Source organism: Sphaerodactylus townsendi, linkage group LG11 (genome assembly GCF_021028975.2).
Source record: "Sphaerodactylus townsendi isolate TG3544 linkage group LG11, MPM_Stown_v2.3, whole genome shotgun sequence".
In the NCBI taxonomy this organism is placed as follows: Eukaryota; Metazoa; Chordata; class Lepidosauria; order Squamata; family Sphaerodactylidae; genus Sphaerodactylus; species Sphaerodactylus townsendi.
In genome coordinates, this window is record NC_059435.1 from 42,766,293 (window position 1) to 42,785,408 (window position 19,116).

Consider the following 19,116-nt stretch of genomic DNA (forward strand, 5'->3'; position numbering starts at 1 on the left):
GAAGAAAGTTCATTTTCATCATGTGAAAATAACTTGCCGCATCGATGACAGACAGAAGCATGGAACATTTGTTCCTAAATGTACAGTACCTCTACCAGGACATAAATGTGATCTGGCATCTTCTGACCATAGCTTTCCAAGAGGACAATGGTATCTTTTAGAGGTTTAAAAAGCTCATCAGTAGTTGCTTGCCGGTGTCTCACAGCAAGGAGGTGAATCATGACATCTACCATTCCATTATAATCTCCTTCCTTTAGTTCTTTTTGGAGCCCAGCATCTGCCATTTTAATGAATTCTTCTAGGTCAGTCAGGCTATCAAAGGAAGGAAGTTGGATTTACACTGATGGAATCTTTTCTACTGCATGCCAAGATGTAATGGGAAATGAAAATAACCTTCTAATAGTGTTATTTAAACTATAATTTTGAAAGTTTGGTTATACCAGTGGTGGCGAACCTATGGCACAGGTGCCAGAGGTGGCACTCAGAGCCCTCTCTGTGGGCACGTGCAAACAGAGTTGCCCCCCCCCCACACATCTAGGTTGGCCTGGACCGCTGGGCTCGATTATTAGCATTTAACCTAAGACCTAGTTTTGGGGAAGCAGTGAAGGTAACCCTGTTAAGCGCTGTTAAATCCCACTGATTTCCATGCGAAGAACTAAAGTGTGCTCCTTTACCTGGGAGTATGAGTAAACTGCTTCTGAGTAAACCCTCCTAGGGTCATGATTCACCCGTTGGAAGAGTTGCACGGTTGCTTCAAAGCAAAGCCACCGACTACCACCAAGCTTACTCCCGAGTAACACACACCTCGGAGCCAACCGTTTTTCTAAACTAAAACCTCAGTATTCAGGTTAAATTGCCATGTTGGCACTTTGCGATAAATAAGTAGGTTTTGGGTTGCAATTTGGGCACTCGGTCTCGAAAAGGTTTGCCATCACTGGATTACACGATACTTCCAGGAAAGTGGGGGCAAGGGGCAGAAGAATCAGAAAGAGAACAACTGAGGGTTCCTCTGTTTCATCCTCGCCTCTCAGTAAGGGTTCTGAACAGTTAGACAGGAACTGTACTTGGGTAATGCAGAACCTTTGAAGGCAACTTCCTCCCCCACTAGGAATCCTTTTAGCATCAAGGATTATTGAGGGATGTCGATGGACAGTCCAATCCATAGCCTGAGGCGGCCAGGGATGGTGCCACTGCCATGCCACTTTGGTTCCACAAATCAATTCAGTCCCCGCATAGGATTATACTGTTAGTCACGGAGAACCAAATTTCTCTGAGCCAATGTTCCCCTATCCCCTCTGAATTTTCACTGATCCCAACACATCACTTAAAATATAAGTGAACAAATCAGTTATTATTCTAAATACAAAAATTTTACCTGTCAATGACAAATCTCAAAAGATATTCTTTGAACATCCAACTCCACTTCTTAATGATGTTTAGTAAACAAATTAGGAAAGGTTTCATGTCTACTTTAAACCACCCTTCAAATATTCTGAAATCTTCAAGTTTGCTAACTTGAATGTGAAGATTCTCATAGATGTCAATCTGCAACAGAAAGCTATGTATTATAAATATACTTTTTATTTTGCATTTAAGAGGGACTATGAATACAAATTAGTAAATATCCACTTTCTTGCCTGCTCTTTAAATTGTTCAGTTATTGGGTGTTGATCAGATGTACCAACATTGGCACGAATTTCAGTTTCACCAGAAGTTAGCATATTTCCATCAAAAAGAAATTGTTTCATAAACTCTGATCTGTCTTCTATCCAAAGATAAGCATAAGGTTCAAAAGTGGTTCTGAGGTCCAAAGCTTTGGTAATAACATCTTCCACTCTGTCCATAATCACTTTCCTAGTTTCCGACAGCTCTAACATACTTTCCATATCATTCTAAGACCCCGGGAAAAAAGAAAAAAAAGAAGGATTATTACTGTAGTACAATGTCAAGTTTCTTTTTCTCTGATTGTGAACAGAGAAAACTAGCATTTAACTTCTAAATTAGACACTTCCATGTTTAGAAATACTGCAGTACCTGATAATGCTGCATTCCTAGATGTGAGGCTACTCTTTTCACCTGGCTAGACATTTTAAAAATATTGCTTAAAAGTTCATCTATTAGATCATAAAAACCATCTCCAGTTTCCTTGTCCAATGAAAGTTTGAATGCAATATCTGGAGGACTTAGGGTCATCTGAACCTGGAATAATGGAAGTGTCTTCAAGCTTGTTTCTGTGTTTTTCAAGAAGAAGTTTAAATGGTGCATTATGACATTAAAAAACCCATCAACTATGATGTCATCAATGAACTCCAAATAAATCTTCCAGGAATCTGAATCTGGGTCTGCTTTTAAAAGCATTAAGTTTTCCTGAAAACAAAAACAGACATGCTAATCATACAGCCTACTATTGTGACAATTTAAATTAGAAATATTTTAACTGGCTAAATATATAGTTGATAACCAGATCTTTATTGGAAATTGTAAGTACATTTATGTATATAAAATAAACATAAAAGTAGTATTATAAATGACTGGATGGCTTGCATACTAAAGGACATGAAATGCTCAAACACCGTTTTATTATGCTAAACTGTCACTTTTTTTGCAACAGAAGGGGACAGGAGGATATACTACAAAATCAAATTAAATATTCCTCCCATTACCATGCTAATTTATTCTACATTATATGTATTTATTTGATATATATGTATATACCCCATCACATTTCCGTAGACTTATGTCAGCTAACAGAGCAACTACAAGTTACAGTACGCTACAGTCCATTAAGAGATCAACATAGTGTGCAGATTTATAAATATGCTACTATATCTGCAGTTCACCCTCCTTCAAATGCCCTACTAAATAGAACTGTCATACATACCTTCCAAAATATAGTCAGGGTGGGTGTCTTCCATACCCATTTTGGCAAACAATTCTAGAAAACTGGACCTACCCGACAGGAAGCCTGTGACCTAGCTATTGCTCTCTGAACAGTCCTAAACGAGGTCACCAAAAAGAGGATGACAACAGAGGAGTATAACTACTATGCAACAATACAGCAGAAGATATCATTCCATAAGTTACCTGTGTAAGTATATGGATCTTACAGCCATCTTCTTGAAGTGACATGAATTTCTTAGACAGCCTATCTTCTTTGTCTTCCAGGGTTAACAAAGCTTCCTTTTTATTGTCTTTTCTACAAAAGAGGGGCTGCTCCATCCACCCCTTCATAATTTGTTGAATGGCTTTAATATTTTCCTTCGACCTGTGAAGTCTTTGCTCCAGGTCATGAACAGAGGCTTTCACGTGCTCGATGTACTCCCAACAGTTCTCCTCTTGCCATGTGAAAGTTTCTTCAGCTTCCATTAACAGATCATCAACGGCCTTCAGTTCTGTCTCAATCAGAGGGTATTCTACCTCCAAAACTGTCTGTTTAATTGTGTTATACCACTGTACTACAAGCTCAAGGACTCCTATGTGCTGTTCATATAAGGAAAAAAATGTTGACACCTATTGTGAAAACTCCAAAATTAAACCTGCATCTTTTCTACATTTCTGCCATTGCCAGTGGTCACCCGTGTCTCTGGCTCACTCACTGTATTTCCTGTTTAATACTGTGCACAATCTACTAATAAAGCTTCAGCAGGTAAAACAAACCTGGTGGACTCACATACACACATACAGGGTACACATCCTTATATCTTACAGCCAAACGCTCACCCTCATGTAGACAGCCAATTCTGCATAATGGGGCTGTGCAAACCCAGGGAAACCTTACCAAAACTGTTTGTTTTAAACCACTCTCACCTACAAAGTTAACAGTGGTGTTTGTGCAGACATTGCCAAAAAACAAACCCCTGTAATTTGAGGTGAAAACACTGGGTGTGAAACATGTTAAAACATTATGGTGATGGCCACCTGGGGCAAGTGAAGAAAATAAGCCTCTTTACAGTGCAGTCCATGGGAGCGGGGGGAGGAGGCAGATCCATGGCAGCCAGGGACAGCCATGTCACTTCTTAAGGGGTTTCATTTGACTTGAGACCACAGAAAACCAAATAATTTCCTGGCCAATCTAAAAACCCCTATTGCTGCCCAATGGGCTATACCACACTAAAATGTGGCCTAAGTCGCACACGGTGTAGGGGGCATTCCTTGGCCCAAACCACTGTGAAAGCTGACTAAAGTTGGCACCACCTTCAGGAATGCCCCCAGACTGCACCAATCCACATGGGCACAGGTTCCCACAAGGGAAGAGGGTCAGCATGCAGGGCAGCTTCCAGGATTGGGTGTGATGCAATTCTGAAGTGCCCCGCTGCTGCCATGTTAGCCCTTCCATTTGCCCCTGACACCCGTAGAGTGAGGATTCATGTCAGTGCACCTTGCACCACTTCCAAGACTCTGGATTGCACTGGTAGACTTGCCTGGCTACCGAATGCTTGCTTGATTTGCTACGTGCGTCACTACACTAGTAGAGGTAAAAGATAAGTGGTATATAGGTAGGCAGAAATTAGGAGGCTGAAAAAGTTAGGGGAGTAAATAGATGGAAGAGCAGAGATGGTGAGCATACAGGTGAGAAGAATGGGGGAAATCCAGGTGTTGGAATGGAAGCGTGCATGTAGGCCAACCATTGGGGAGAGAAGGTAGTGAAGCATGGGGGATGGGGAGATGAGAAGTTATGGCAACAACAAGTAGGAGGTAGAGAGGAAACAGCATTTTCCTTTTTCTGCAATTGCCTACATGTGCCTTCTTGCATTTTCATATTGTATATATTACAATCTAATCTGGTAGCAAATTATGGTGGAGTGCCTATTACTGGGAAAACAAAAAAGGAATTTACAAGGAGGGAAGAAGTTTCTTTATCTTCAGATGACTCCCAAGTATGCAGGAAAATATTTTGTGAGTAGAAAAACAAATATGCTCCCTCGCCCCCACAGAAAAACAACACCCCAGCCTGATGAGGATGGACTATGATCTACTAGGCATTTCATTCTGAGGGGAGTTGAATTTCAGTTCAAAGGTTAAAAAAAGGAAAACAGGTGATGGGGAAATTGGCCTGCTAAGATTTTATAGTATCATTGAGGAAGAGATTTTGGCCAGTGGAAATGTCTTTATTATTTATTCCTCACATGTTGTCTTATGAGCCACTGTCTTGTGCCACATTATTAGGAAACAAAACAGGACGAGAACTGCCACTTGCCACTTGAACACACAGATAACAGTGCAGAGAAATAATGGTGGTAGGAGGATAAGACAGGAAGAGGCACAGCAGTAGTTCTAACACAGGCCTTCAAGCCATCAGCTGAGCCACAGGTCTTTACTCTCATAGGCCATGGACTTGAAGAAAAAGCTCTAGTTCTTACCATGAGAACATAATATTTTGAATTGTATGGCCAGGGTGTCTCCATTTATTTTAGACTGTGAGAAGGAAAACATGCTCAGTGTGATATGTACAACTACACTCAGCCAAAATGAATGTAGGTTGCTAAAAGCACATACCTTGTCAAAAGTTCTTCTTTTCTTATACATTTCTAATGCAGATTTTGGAATATCAGGCTGATCCAAAAGCAAGAGGTATTTGACATCTCTTAAAACAGCCACCAGCTACAAGAAATGATGTATGATATTATTTCTATTACCTTTTACAAAGTAACTTTGCATGCAATTTAATTTTAAGTGACAACCTATTTTAGTTTTTCAGCTCCACCTTGTCTTTGAGGAAAGAAACACACATTGTACTGGCTGAGAAAGAATTTGTAGTTTCCATCATGAAAGTAGAAACCTCTATACCAAAACAATCAAGATTAGCATATCCTAAGACATAATTGCCTAAGAACGGCCACGTGACACAGACTCACTTCCAACCAATTACTGTGCAGGACTCAGTCCCAGCCAAGCCATGTGTGAAAGTGAGTCCTGCACAGAATTGGTCCCACTGCATTCCTTGCAGTCTGGCCAGTCCCCCACCCATCATCCCCCTACCGCCCCCACCCACGGCCATTCCCCCCTGCTTCTGCTTCCATAGCCCAGTCCACTAGTCCAGGAGTCTCTACTATTTCAATATTTATGTATTACTAGAGTCAGAAATATATGTTGAATATAAGCAGAAACTTTCTGAAGTTCAGCTTTTTTTACTTACTTTATAAAGAACATCTTCCTTAATTATTCAATTTCAATTTCAAGAAATACCACTTGATAAGTCTTGCCCACTTTGAGAATCCTGCCATGGCTACAATTGTGATAGCTAAAAGGAGTTATTTTCCAGATGAAAAATTTGGTAAGGGCGAAACTTCTCTTCATAAACCTACCTTGAGCAGCATGGTGGTGGACTTCGAATAAGCAGAACCGGATAGATCTTAGAGCAGTGGTGGCGAACCTTTGGCACTCCAGATGTTATGGACTACAATTCCCATCAGCCCCTGCCAGCCTGGTCAATTGGCCATGCTGACAGGGGCTGATGGGAATTGTAGTCCATAACATCTGGAGTGCCAAAGGTTCGCCACCACGGTCTTAGAGAGTACTACCATTTTTGCAAAACAGTGGCTGACACCAATTTTTTTTACTAGAAACAAGTTCTTGCTTTTAAATGGCAGTGTTCGTGTTACACATTAAAATGATATTATAATGCAGCAAACCAGTGTCTCATGTGGAATGCTTTACTTGTTGGTCCCACTGTGATTGTAGCCCTGGCAGCTGTTTGTTTGTTCATTTGTTTTTTAAACTGGAATACTGCCTCTTTAATCTGGAGGCAGTGAGTAATACAGGTCTGGTACGTCAAATTAGGATTCAAGAGACCCAAGTTCATATTCATGCTGACCCATAAAACATTAGGTGACCATAGGAAGGTCACTCTCTTTCTTAGGCCCCTTCCGCATGTGCAGAATAATGCACATTCAGTCCACTGTCACAATTATTTGAAAGTGGATTTTGCTAGTCTGCACAGTAAAATCCAGCTTCAAAGTGCATTGAAAGTGGATTGAAAGTGCATTATTCTGTATGTGCGGAAGGGGCCTTAGTTTTAGCAACCTCACAAGACGGTTGAAAAAACAGAAATTGAAGAATTTGTACAATGTACTGAGTTCCTTGGACAAAGGGTGATCAAACTAGAATAGATAAAAGAAATTATTGGTTTATGCTGAAAAATTAAGAACTAGGCAGAAGGTAAGACCAAAAATGAATTTTGGGGATGATACTAGAGTTCAAGAGGTAATTAACATGGGGGAAGGGGTTATATTTATGGCTCAGACTTCACCGTTGCCTTGCATTTTGTTTGGGTAAATCACTGGTCTCTTGGACTCACTGTTTTGATTTCTTTGTTTGAAAAACATTTCAATAGAAGTATTTTCTCATTGCTGAAACTTTGTTTCCCCAAATGGAATATATCACATGAAATATTTATTTACTTAAACATTTCATTCCTAACTTTCCACCAAACAGAGTCCCCAAGGCAGTGAACATCAAAACATTTCAACATTAAAACATTCAAAATAATGTATATATAAAATAATTAAATAAACCCATATAACACTGAACAGTTATTGGGGGTATACTGAACAAAACAAAAAAGTCTGCTGGTAGGAGATAACAATGGTGACAGATAAATTTCCCTGGGGAGGGCATTCCAAAATGCTGGTACTATGACTAAAATGGTTCTTTCTTTGGTTACCACCTATCTAGGCTCTAATGACAGGGTCACTCCATGCAGAGCCTCTGAATATGATTAAAGTAGACTAACAGCTTCATTTGGAACAATGTGGCCCTTAAGATATGCGACCCCCAAGCCATACAGACCTTTAAGCTCCAAACCTTTATTAACCATAAAAGATCCTACTATTACAAAAGAGTCACACACTCAATTTCTTACACAAATCTTCCCCATTAATTATGTAGCTTAAATTTATCCAGCAAAACAAGTTATACTGTACCTTAGGATCAAAATTCACACTAAGGAGCCCATCTTTATCACTGCGTTTAATCAGTGGTTGTTCTAAATTAAACTGGCAAACATTATCCACCTTGAATTTCCATTTACAATAGATGTTCTCTTCATACTTGTCCAGAATGGTCAGCATTTCTATGTATTTCTGATAGATTAAAGTACCTTCTGACATTTCCAGGATCCTAAAAACAAACAAATTGTATACTAGCAAACATCTAAATGACCATAATGGTTACAGAAATGTGGCCAAATAACAGATTTCCTTCAAACAGAATCTACAGCCTAGTTTTCTTCAGTATTAGCAATAGCTTCAGCAGTAGAGTTCACTATAAATCGGGGAACAAAATAGGATTTTAAAAACTATTATTTAAAATATTGGTTTATTTCTAGGTGATGTCTTTATTAAGCGCAGCGTTGGTTGCCTGTTTCAGGTGCAGGCCTGGCACAGGCCTTTCATCCCCCACCAACCTCCCCTGGCCTCCGATGGTCTGCCCAAAGTCATGGGAGACAAGACTCAGTGCAGTGGGCCAAATAGCAACAACAGAGAATGCAGTTTCAGGAACCGGGTGGCAGAGGCAGAGCTGCCTGGTCATAGAAAAGATGGGTGGCTTCCCATCACCAAGAGGATCCAGTGGCTGAACAAAAGTGATCTGCAACAGCGGGGAACCATGGGAACAGGAGGGGCAGCCTAGGGTGGCTGCAAGGGCAAAGGTTGCACAATACCCATCAGCCCCTGAGTGGGCCTCAGTGTTGGGTAAAGATGGCCAACTGAGGCCAGAGGGGAATGGTTGGGAAGGTGGGCCAAACATTGGAATGAAAGGGCCAGGAGCCTTTCAAGCCCTGAAGGAAGGACGAGGAGGCAGCTCAGAGGCCCTGGGTGGCTGGGAAAGGGCACAGAGGTAACCCCTGTTAAAAGGGAAAAGGAAAGACTTGGCCAGAGAGGAAGAAGACAAGAGAGACTCCCATGCCCACTGGGGAAACTCCCTGACAGGGAAGGAGAGAGTAGGCCAACAGTCATCTCTCCTGCCCATTCTGAGGCCAGCCCCTCTCCACCTGAACTGGAACATCATGAAGGAAAGATGGCAGTGAGGAAGGAGCTGTTGCCTGTGGAGAATGCCTCACAGTGGTGGAGAATGTGGGCATTGGCACATCCCTACTAGGACGGCTGTGGCCACATATTCCTGACCCACCCAGGTGGCACATTAGCCAGGCTGTGTTGCGCCCAGCCCAATTCATAGCTCTAGCAGCTCCGGACCCACACCACCACCCACACCACCCACAGAAGAGCTCAGTCCAGAGGCCACAATGGACTTGAGTCAGTTTGGCTGGTGGAGCTGTATGCCCAGCTCTTCCAAGAGGTGTCCCAATGACAGCATAAAGCCCAGGTGACACTGGTCCACAACCTCTGCCAGGCCTGGGAAGTGCCCATGAAAGGGCAACAGGGGGGACTGGTGGGGCTCCACTGGGGACAGGAACTACCATCCATTTGCCCGTAGTTCCTCTGGCCAAGGTAAATGCCGATGATGAAGTCAACGGCTATCTCGAGGCCTTCAAGTGCACAGCAGAAGCAGCAGGGTGGCTCCTAGACAAGAGGTCCTTCACTTTGGGTCCCCGCAGTATTTCTGTGGTTTCCATATCCATTCCAGAAAACAGCTTTATCCATAGGGCTGCCAGCTCTGGGTTATGAAACACCTGGAGATTTTGGGGATGGAACTTGAGGAGCATGAGGTCTGGGGAGAAGGATTTCAGTGGGGTATTATGCCACACAGCCACCTTCCAAAGCAGCTATTTTCTCCAGGTAAATTGATCTCCATTACCCAGATACTAGTTGTAATTCAAGGAGATCTCCAGCTACCACCTGGCAGTTGGCAACCCTATGTATATGAGTGGGGGAAAGCTGTAAAATAATTACTAGTATTTCCTTTAAAGCTACAAATAGCACAATGCAATTGCAGTTGTGTTATTTTTCATAGATTAGTATATATCTGTCTCCTTTCCAAATCCAATGAGCTCATACTTACGGGTAAGACAAGAATGAGAAGTTTGACCAAAGTGACTGTATACGTCTTTTAATTTCTTGGGACCATTTAAGGTTTCCAGAAGTAAATGGCATGTTTTTATGTAGTATTTCGTTCCCCTCTTCCACCTGTAGATTTTTTTTAAAAAAATAATGAGCTATTATAAATAAAGAAATCATGAGCAATACTGCACAAGGGACATTTTGTTTTAGGGCCACTACCTACCTGCTTTATGTGCTCATCGTACAAGTGTTTGCAGTTACACAACTCTTCATCAAACATCTGCAGTAAAATTTTGTAATTTGGACTAAATATATCTGCAATAACAGGCTTCTCCAGGAAATATCCCAAAATGGCTAAAAGCTAATACAAACCAAAGACATATGTCAGATCTCCTGATTTTAGTACATTAATAGTTTTCTTTATTTCAACCTGCAGACAAATTCATTTTTTTAATACAAGGGGAATGAAGGTCTGCAAAAAGGGAGTAACATCTACATGTCACAAAATTAAATTGCAAACTGCACTCTTTGCCTTATTTGAACTTATTGTACCAGAGAAATATGACTTAGTCTTACACAGAGTATACTTCCCATGGAGGAAATGTGGGGAAGTTACATTATTCAAGATAAGCAAATATTGGAAAAGTCCTTTGATTTATACAGATCACAGAATCGGACTTTTTTCCCTTGAGAATTTGGATACCTTGACAAATAATTTTTAAAGGCAGCAAATATACACATATCCAATGTTATGTCAACAGTAATACACAGTTTTAAACAAGTAAACAACTATACAGAGCATTGCAGCTACATAATATGAATATTAACTATTTTGAACATAACTGCCACTAAGCAAATGTAAATTACACCACTGTCATTTCCCTGGAGTGTATATATTCATGTGCTTCTTGCGCTGAAAATGTAGAAATAAAAAACATATTTTGTAGAATGTAGAAATAAGAAGCAAGGGCACCAGAAAACACTATTTTAAACAGATTTTGTACATTTCATTTTTAAGTACGAGCTGTAACTCTGTGTCTACTCTGAAACAAGTATTTTCAGAGAGAGCATTAAAATGTTTTCAAACACTATACTTTTTATGGTAGTAGTTAAATCAGTTAAACAAAGTCCATACTTGCATTTAAAACCTCTCACATACAAAATCAATGCCAGGGAATGTTACTCTTAGAAAGTAACATATTTTGAAGAGTACAAACTGGTTGTCAGAGAATGAGGCCCAAATTATGCAAGATGCCAAGTGTCACATGAGAACTGCAAAATTGTATCATGAGGTCTGAAATGATGTTCTTTCTGATGGGCTTATAAAACGCCCAAATCTGCAGAACAATATGAGTATTTCCACATGCCCAAAAGAGCATTGAGCTTGGGTTTCTTAATTCCCATTGTTTATGTATTTACTTACTTACTTACTTTTATATATATATACCTTGAATTTACTATACTGCCCACCCCTGAAGGGCTCTGGGCAGTGTACAACCAAGTATATCAGATAAAATATATCATAAAACCTTAAAACAAATCATATAAATCTAAAAACAATTTCAGATGGCAAACAAACTCTACTTCTCAAGAGCAGTCAAAATATCATATTCCCCCTCAATATTGGGAATGGCACCCATATCAGCGGCTGTCTCCCCCAGAGGCCTGGCGGAACAACTCTGTTTTGCAGGCCCTGTGGAATTGCTCAAGGTCCCGCAGGGCCCAGATGGTGGGAGGCAGAGTGTTCCACCAGGCTGGGGTCAAGGCGCTATAGGCTCTGGCCTGGGTGGAGGCCAGCTGCATCATAGAGGGACCAGAGACTACCAGTTGATTGGCCTCTGCTGAGCGCAGAGGCCAAGTGGGGACGTAAGGCATACCATAGCAAACCCCTTTTGAGCAGAGAATAATTTTTGGATCTGGGACAGAGTTCATGACAGACTTATATGCCATCAAGCTGCAACCAATTTATGGCAACCCCAACCAGGGGCTTTCAAGGCAAATAAAAAACAGCATTTAGTTTTCCAGTGCCTTCCTCTGCAAAGTCTCCCTTGGTGACCCTCCCACCCAGTACCATTTCTGCTCAGCTTCCAAGATCGGGTTCTTCCACAGTGCCTTCCCTCCTTCTTGCCATGAAAAATATATTTAAACACATGAAAAATACTCTAAATGTTGTTTTAAAATGCTGCTCATCCTTAGTAATCGTTTAAAAAGTCAGCTGCTATTCTCACCTGTAAGCCTGTTTGAAATGAATTGGAAATGTTCAAGAGCCAAGTTATATTCCTGTGAGCAGGAATAATTCTAATGGAGCAGCTCTGTTGTAGCCCGTTATGTGTGCTGCACTACACAAACAATGAAAAACTTCCATGTGCCACAGTCCACTTCATCAGATGTATGAAGTATTGCACACATTTAAATGAGGCTCAAACAAGAGAACTTCCCTTTGAATTTTGAGGTCCTTTGTGGCAAACTGCCTCAAGATTACATACAGCAGAGATAGATCCAAGAGGGGAAATGACTAAGATAAAACTATAACATAGAGATGATAGTAACGCACAAAAGCAAAATCTATTGAAAATTTATTTCAACATTGTTGCTTAAATGTTTCTTTCCCTGGGTTCTTTCCCTGGGTTCAAACTATGAATACACCAAAGTATCATTTTGCTTTTTAGTAAGTCCCACTTTACTTGAAAAATGGGGACAACCAACCGAAGCAGTATTTCAGAAGTAAATATAACTGACCTTAAATGCTGATTCTAGACCTGAACATTCAAGAAATCCCAGACAAAAAACTGATCCAAGACGTCTTTCAAACTCCAGAGTTTTGTGTTTAAAATGGACATAGTCTTCATCAAATTCCTATGAAATATAAATATGCATGTGTTCTTGGAAATGCCTCAATTAAAAGGAGTTTAGGGCCGGGCAAGTTTTCATAGAGTGGAAGCTGAAGAAAAACTGGAGAAAAATGCTAAATAAAGGCAGAAAAATTAATCATATTGATATTGATTTACTAAGCTAAAAGGCACCAGTCTCTGCTCCCCAAATAAAACTTGAATGTACATCCCAAATGTTGTGTGATATCAATCTATCTACTACCAACTCCCATGAATAGGGGGCCATCATTACTGTGGTGACAGGCAGGATGAGATAAGGCGTTGGGAGGCAGAGGAGATTGATCAAAAGAAGTATTAGATGTATTAAACCTATCACCCCTTCTGGTTGGCCTCTCACCCAGCAGTATTTGGGATGCCTGCCAGCTGGCCTACTGCATTGGTGGTACCACTATTGAATGTCATGTCAGTATATAATAAAAACATCTCTCATTCATGACTTGATCTTGGATGAGGGGGCTGACCTGAGACCTGATGGGAGAGCTGGGAGGACTTGCTGTTGCCTAGCTTTGCCTCCCCTCCCCACCCGTGAATTATTTGGTACTGTTCCAGACCAGTTGGGAGTTGCTATAATTCATAAAACTTTCTCCCTGTTATCAGATGGCTGGTCTATGTAGTGGCTAGATTTGAGGGTTTGTTCTTGCTGCTGGGCCATTGAGACAGAACCAGTTTGCCGCTGGTATATCGCCCAGTAACTTCCCTGTCTAACCTGGCTGAGGTGATCTTGGATGTGGTGCTGGAGGCCCCTGCCACAGTTGTTGGTGCTGAGGGATTTCAACATTCATGGTGAGACTAGACTTACTGGGCCAGCTTATTTTTATGGCCTCTCTGACAAGTATGGGCTTGTCTCCATTTGTGACTGGCCCAACTCATACAGCAGGACATACTCTTGATTTAGTCTTTGCCACAGAACATGATAGAGTAGGCCTATTAATAGAACAGCTGATGATAAGCTGTTATGGATAAGTTATCATGGACTGACCATTTCCTGATAAGATTTGGATGTGTAGTACAATTTCCCCCTCCCTTCATAGGAAGAAGATCCATTAAGATGGCCTGCCCTCAGAGATGTATGGAACCTGAACGGTTCCTGAATGCTCTGGGGGATTTTCAGGCTGGCATGGATGATGCACCTTTTGAGGACTTGGTCTCTCTCTGGAAGGGTGAGACAAACAGGGCCATCAACACAATCATCCCAAATGCCCTAACCTTTCCTGTGGAGCCTATTAAACTCTGTGGTATTCTATAGAGCTCCAGATCATGAAACAGGAAGGTCAACAGCTACAGCACAGGTGGCTTAAATCCTGCTGCAAGGTTGACCAAACCTGAGTTAGTGCGCATTATCATGCCTATCAGGAGGCAGTAGTGACGGGGCAAAAAGCAGCGTTGCTTACCATCAAGGACGTAGGTAAGGGGGGTTTCTCAGGTTCAACCCCCCCATTACATGTCCGAAGCTCCGCCCCCTGTTTGTGGGGTTTTGTATTTTGTAGTGTTTTTTGTTTTTGGCCTGCAGGGGGCACAGTTTTTAGGCTAGAAACACCATAACTTCAGGGTATCTTCAGGAGACTCTCATGCTGATTCTACCCAAGTTTGGTGAGGTTTGGTCCAGGAAGTCCAAAGCTATGGACTCCCAAAGGGGGTGCCCCATCCCCCATTGTTTCCAATGGGAGCTAATAGAAGATGGACCTTTGAGGGTCCATAACTTTGGACCCCATGAACCAAACTTCACCAAACCTGGGAGGTATCATCAGGAGAGTATCTTACTGGTACCACCCAGGTTTTGTGAAGTTTGATCCAGCGGGTCCACAGTTATGGACTTTCAAAGGGGGTGCCCTATCCCCCATTGTTTCCAATGGGAACTAATAGAAGTTGGGGGCTACACCTTTGAGCTGCTTTTATAAGCACTGAGGCCAGGGACAGGGATTGGGGAGGCATGGCCACGCCCCTAGGGGAAAGTGGGGGTGTCCCCACCCTCAAACCTGCCCATTAAAAATCTATACCTACATCCCTGCTTACCATAACTGGTGTTCATTTAGAGGTTCTCTGTACAGGTACATGTGGGACTGCGCTTGCGCAGGCCAGCTGTGGAGCATTTTCATTAGCTTTTTAAGAGCTTCTAAAGTTGAGTGCTCCTCTCCCCCTATCACAAGCCGGGGCTAGATGCCCCCAGATTTCACACCTGTCTTTTCCAGGGCAATACAGCCCTGTCAAGTACAGGATATCTCCCCACTTCACGGGCTCAAGATCCACTGACACACAGCACCTCCGTCTTGTCTGGATTCAGTCTCAATTTATTGACTCTCATCCAGTCCATTACTGTCCCCAAGCACCTACCAAGAACATTGACCATTTCTCCTGATTCAGATGGCACAGAGAGATGGAGCTGAGTGCCATTAACATATTGGTGGCACCTTATTCCAAATCTCCAAATAACATCCCCCAGTGGTTGAGGTTAAAAAGCATGGGAGACAAAATCAACCCTTGGAGGTGCTCGTGGACTTTGGTATAACACTTGAAGCTCAGGTGGCAGTGGTGGCCAGGAATACCTATTTCCAGCTCTGGATGGTTCACCAGCAATGGCTCCTTCTGCACTAAGATAACCTGGCTACAGCAATCCATGCTCTGGTAACCTCCAGATTGGACTATTGTAATGCACTTTATGTGGGGCTGCCTTTGAAGACAGTTCAGAAGCTGCATCTAGTGCAGAACACAGCAGCAAGACTTCTAATCAGTACTGCTGGCCAGATGCACATCAAGCTAGTCTTAGAAGAACTGCACTGGCTGCTGATTGGCTACTGAGCCTAATTCAAGGTGTTACCTTTGACTTAAAAAGCCCTAATTTGGCTGGAAGAGATAGTTTCTCTCTTATGGTAACATGAATGTTTAAATAGGTTTTATAAATTTAAAATAAGTTGTATTGTTATAATTGTAATTGTTTTTAGGTTTATCAATATTTTACGACTTTTATCTTATGTGGGAACCTGTCCTGAGACCTTCGTGTATAGAGCGAGCTAAAAATACATATAAACAAATGCATAAAGGGCTGTATTTAACTGTGGCTGAATAATGCTTTAAAAAGTTAATAGTATTTGCAGAAGAAATGTCTTGATCCCCACCTTACATTCTTATGTGATATCTCCCTAGTTTATTAGCAAGTTTCAACAAGCCTTTCTTCTCGATCTGTAACTGTAAGGTGTATTGATAAAACAATGCTATTTAAATAACGCTAGATTTTAAATCATCCAAATATACAATGAATCAAACGCAAAGATGCCATTAAGATAAGTCAATGTGGTGTGTTATATATGGCCTTTGCCAAACTGACAGTACAATCCCAACAGAGGGAGGGAGCAAGACTCACAGGAGATGGATTGCCATTCTTTCCCTACCTCACTTTCTCATTAGGCCCATATCCCAGGCTGCACCACCACCACAGCTGCCAAGCTCCTTTGATGCCACCAATGAATGCCAGAAGCAAGTACATTCTCTGTGCTAGCTCAGAGAACGCCCTTTCCTTAGCAGGGATTTAAACCCTGTCCCCAATGTATTTTTAAGAGTCATTTTTTTCTGCAAATACAGGGCCCCCCCTACGTTTGCAGAAAAATCTGTTTGAGGTAAATGTAGCCCCAATGCATGGATTTAGATATCTGCAGATGAGGACCACGCCTAAGATATACAAATTGCATTGTAAATTAATAAAATGTTCTCCAGACTTTATTGCTGGGCCTCCTAGGAAATATTTGTATTTAATTTCAAGTTTCATACAATGTCATCTATACTTAAGCCAGACACATCTTGAAGTTAACAAACCAACCATAGTTTGTCATTGTGAGATGAGCAGCCCCATCCAAGAGCTGGGTGCCCCCCTCAGAGAGGCTTCCAGTTGGCTTGGGGAGGCTTGAAAAAAGCTTCAAAGATAACGTGTTAACAGCTTATCTTCAGAGTCCCTGTAACTATAGCTACTTAAAAGTTTTATCAAGGGCAAAAAAATAAATACAGGAATTATAATATTACCACATCGTTGTAGTTTAAGGGGTTGTACGTTTTCTCTTTTAAAATTGTACATGACTCCATAAATTCTTCATTCAGCTTATATATTTGGTCATTCAAAACGTTCCCCTTGACTCCACCAAATTCTAGCTTCTCCAGCTTTTCGAATTCAAGCATGGTAACAAAAATATCCTAAAACAATGAACAATATCATTATCTAAGGCCTCTCATACAATGAAAAAGCAGATTGAAATATGCCTTTAGACTTTCACACCTATCAGATAATTTGCTCTTACAGCCTGCTTGCACCATACTTTTGTACAAGGCAAGATTAATGAACAATTGGAAGCTTGTTACATGCATACTGTATTTATTATGAAAATATTGGATAAAGGAAATCCGTAGTTCTAGATGGGTGTACTCTTAAAAACAGTATCTTGCCACAAAAAGAAAAAAACCTTTTGCAAGAAATATCCCTCCCTCTGGCCCCAGATCTGTTTAGGTGCTATAAAGAAGTCACTCTTATTCTAAAGAGGCAGCATGAGCTATAGTGCTATTTTCAGAGCTATTTTCATTGTTCCTGCAGCACTTCCAGGAGAAATCATACTTTTTTTCACTGCATTTTCTTCCATTAAGTAACAACGTAACTACTCTACAAATTTCTTTATTTTATACCACTTTAACTGTTGCAGTGGCCCAAAATAATCGTAAAACTTTTTTAGAATTCTTTGATAGAAAATCTTAGGCCTCCCTCATAGAACTACAGTTCCCAGGGTCTCAGAGAATGGTAAATAACTACTAAACAAGTTTAAGTGTGTATGATAGCTAAAATTCTCTGTGGAAGAAACGAACGTTTACTCTAATTTGAAATAACTGAAGAAAAGAAGAAATGCTCAGGAAGAACTTCATAACATGACATACAGTGTCAAGAATAAGTGGCACCCCATAACATTTTGGAAATAATGTCTTTTCATTATGAAACTGGGTGGCTGTAGCACTATTCAAAGTATTAATAGTTCTATTAATTTTACTTAAAGAAATCTAAGGCCCTTTCCGTACGGAGGCGGAAGGGCTTGGGTCGGCGTTTCTGACGCCGACCCAACAACACTGGGACCGTCCGCATGGACGGTCCCAGAAAGAACTGGGACAACGGCGCCGCTGGGCGCCGTCGCCCGGTCGACTCACCTGCTCTCCGGCCCTCCGGCGCATCGCCGGGGCCTGGGGACACGCCTCCCCTGCCCACCTGCTTCTGCAGGGGGGCGTGTCCCCAGGCCCTGGCGATGCGCCGGAGGGCCGGAGAGCAGGTGAGTGAAGGCAGGGAGTGGGGGGGGGGGAAGCGCCGGGAAACTGCTGCCGTGCTTCCAGCCGGCGTTTTCAGAAAAGTGCGCTTCCCAGCGCACTCTGAAAACGCCGGCTCGGCGCTGGGCGGGCGGCGTGAGGGCGGCGCGGCTGCGAAGCAGCTGCGCCCCCTGTGCGAATGGCGGCCTGGGGACGGCGTTTTTGCCATCCCCAGGCCGCCATATTCCGCCCGTGCGGAAACGGCCTAAGATTTTATTTATTTATTTATTTATTTCTTGTTTAGTTTTATAACCCGCTCTATCCCTGAAGCCTCCGATAAGGCTTCAGTTCTATAGACACTTATTTATAAGTCCTACTGAATTCTGCTTCTAAATATATATGCATTGGTTATGTTTATTTTTTCAAACATTATTCTTGCATATAGTATGCTTATTTCCAGCTTTTAGATTAATATAAAAATATAACTTGAAGATTTTTTTTTTCAGAGCAGAGTTATGCCAGCCTAAACAGACTGTGCCATCCTAAGCAAAATTATACCCTTCCAAGAACATCGACTTCAATGGACTCAGAAGGGTGTAATTGCCTAGGATGGTACTATAAGTCAAATTAATGTCAATACTTAATTGGAGCAGCAGTGGCGTAGGAGGTTAAGAGCTCGTGTATCTAATCTGGAGTAACCGGGTTTGATTCCCAGCTCTGCTGCCTGAGCTGTGGAGGCTTATCTGGGGAATTCAGATTAGCCTGTACACTCCCACACACGCCAGCTGGGTAACCTTGGGCTAGTCACAGCTTCTCGGAGCTCTCAGCCCCACCTACCTCACAGGGTGTTTGTTGTGAGGGGGGAAGGGCAAGGAGATTGTAAACCCCTTTGAGTCTCCTGTAGGAGAAAAACGGGGGATATAAATCCAAACTCTTCTCTCCTTCTTCTCTTCTTAATATCACATGGAAAACTATAGGAAGTTAATATATGAAGGGGTTTTTTT

The 19,116-nt window shown here is 41.9% G+C and overlaps 1 protein-coding gene across 1 annotated transcript in view; it reads right to left on the reverse strand.

The window, feature by feature from the left end:
- Positions 1-19,116, reverse strand: part of DNAH11 (dynein axonemal heavy chain 11) — a 190,318-nt gene that overhangs the window by 150,773 nt on the left and 20,429 nt on the right. The window contains exons 8-18 of the mRNA XM_048510934.1: positions 16,859-17,026; positions 12,696-12,812; positions 10,180-10,317; positions 9,958-10,082; positions 7,923-8,118; positions 5,497-5,601; positions 3,085-3,480; positions 2,035-2,367; positions 1,638-1,892; positions 1,376-1,545; positions 90-312 (exon numbers count right to left, since the gene is read on the reverse strand). Coding sequence (XP_048366891.1) covers positions 90-312; positions 1,376-1,545; positions 1,638-1,892; positions 2,035-2,367; positions 3,085-3,480; positions 5,497-5,601; positions 7,923-8,118; positions 9,958-10,082; positions 10,180-10,317; positions 12,696-12,812; positions 16,859-17,026 — 2,226 coding nt within the window. The remainder of the gene's footprint in view (positions 1-89; positions 313-1,375; positions 1,546-1,637; positions 1,893-2,034; positions 2,368-3,084; positions 3,481-5,496; positions 5,602-7,922; positions 8,119-9,957; positions 10,083-10,179; positions 10,318-12,695; positions 12,813-16,858; positions 17,027-19,116) is intronic.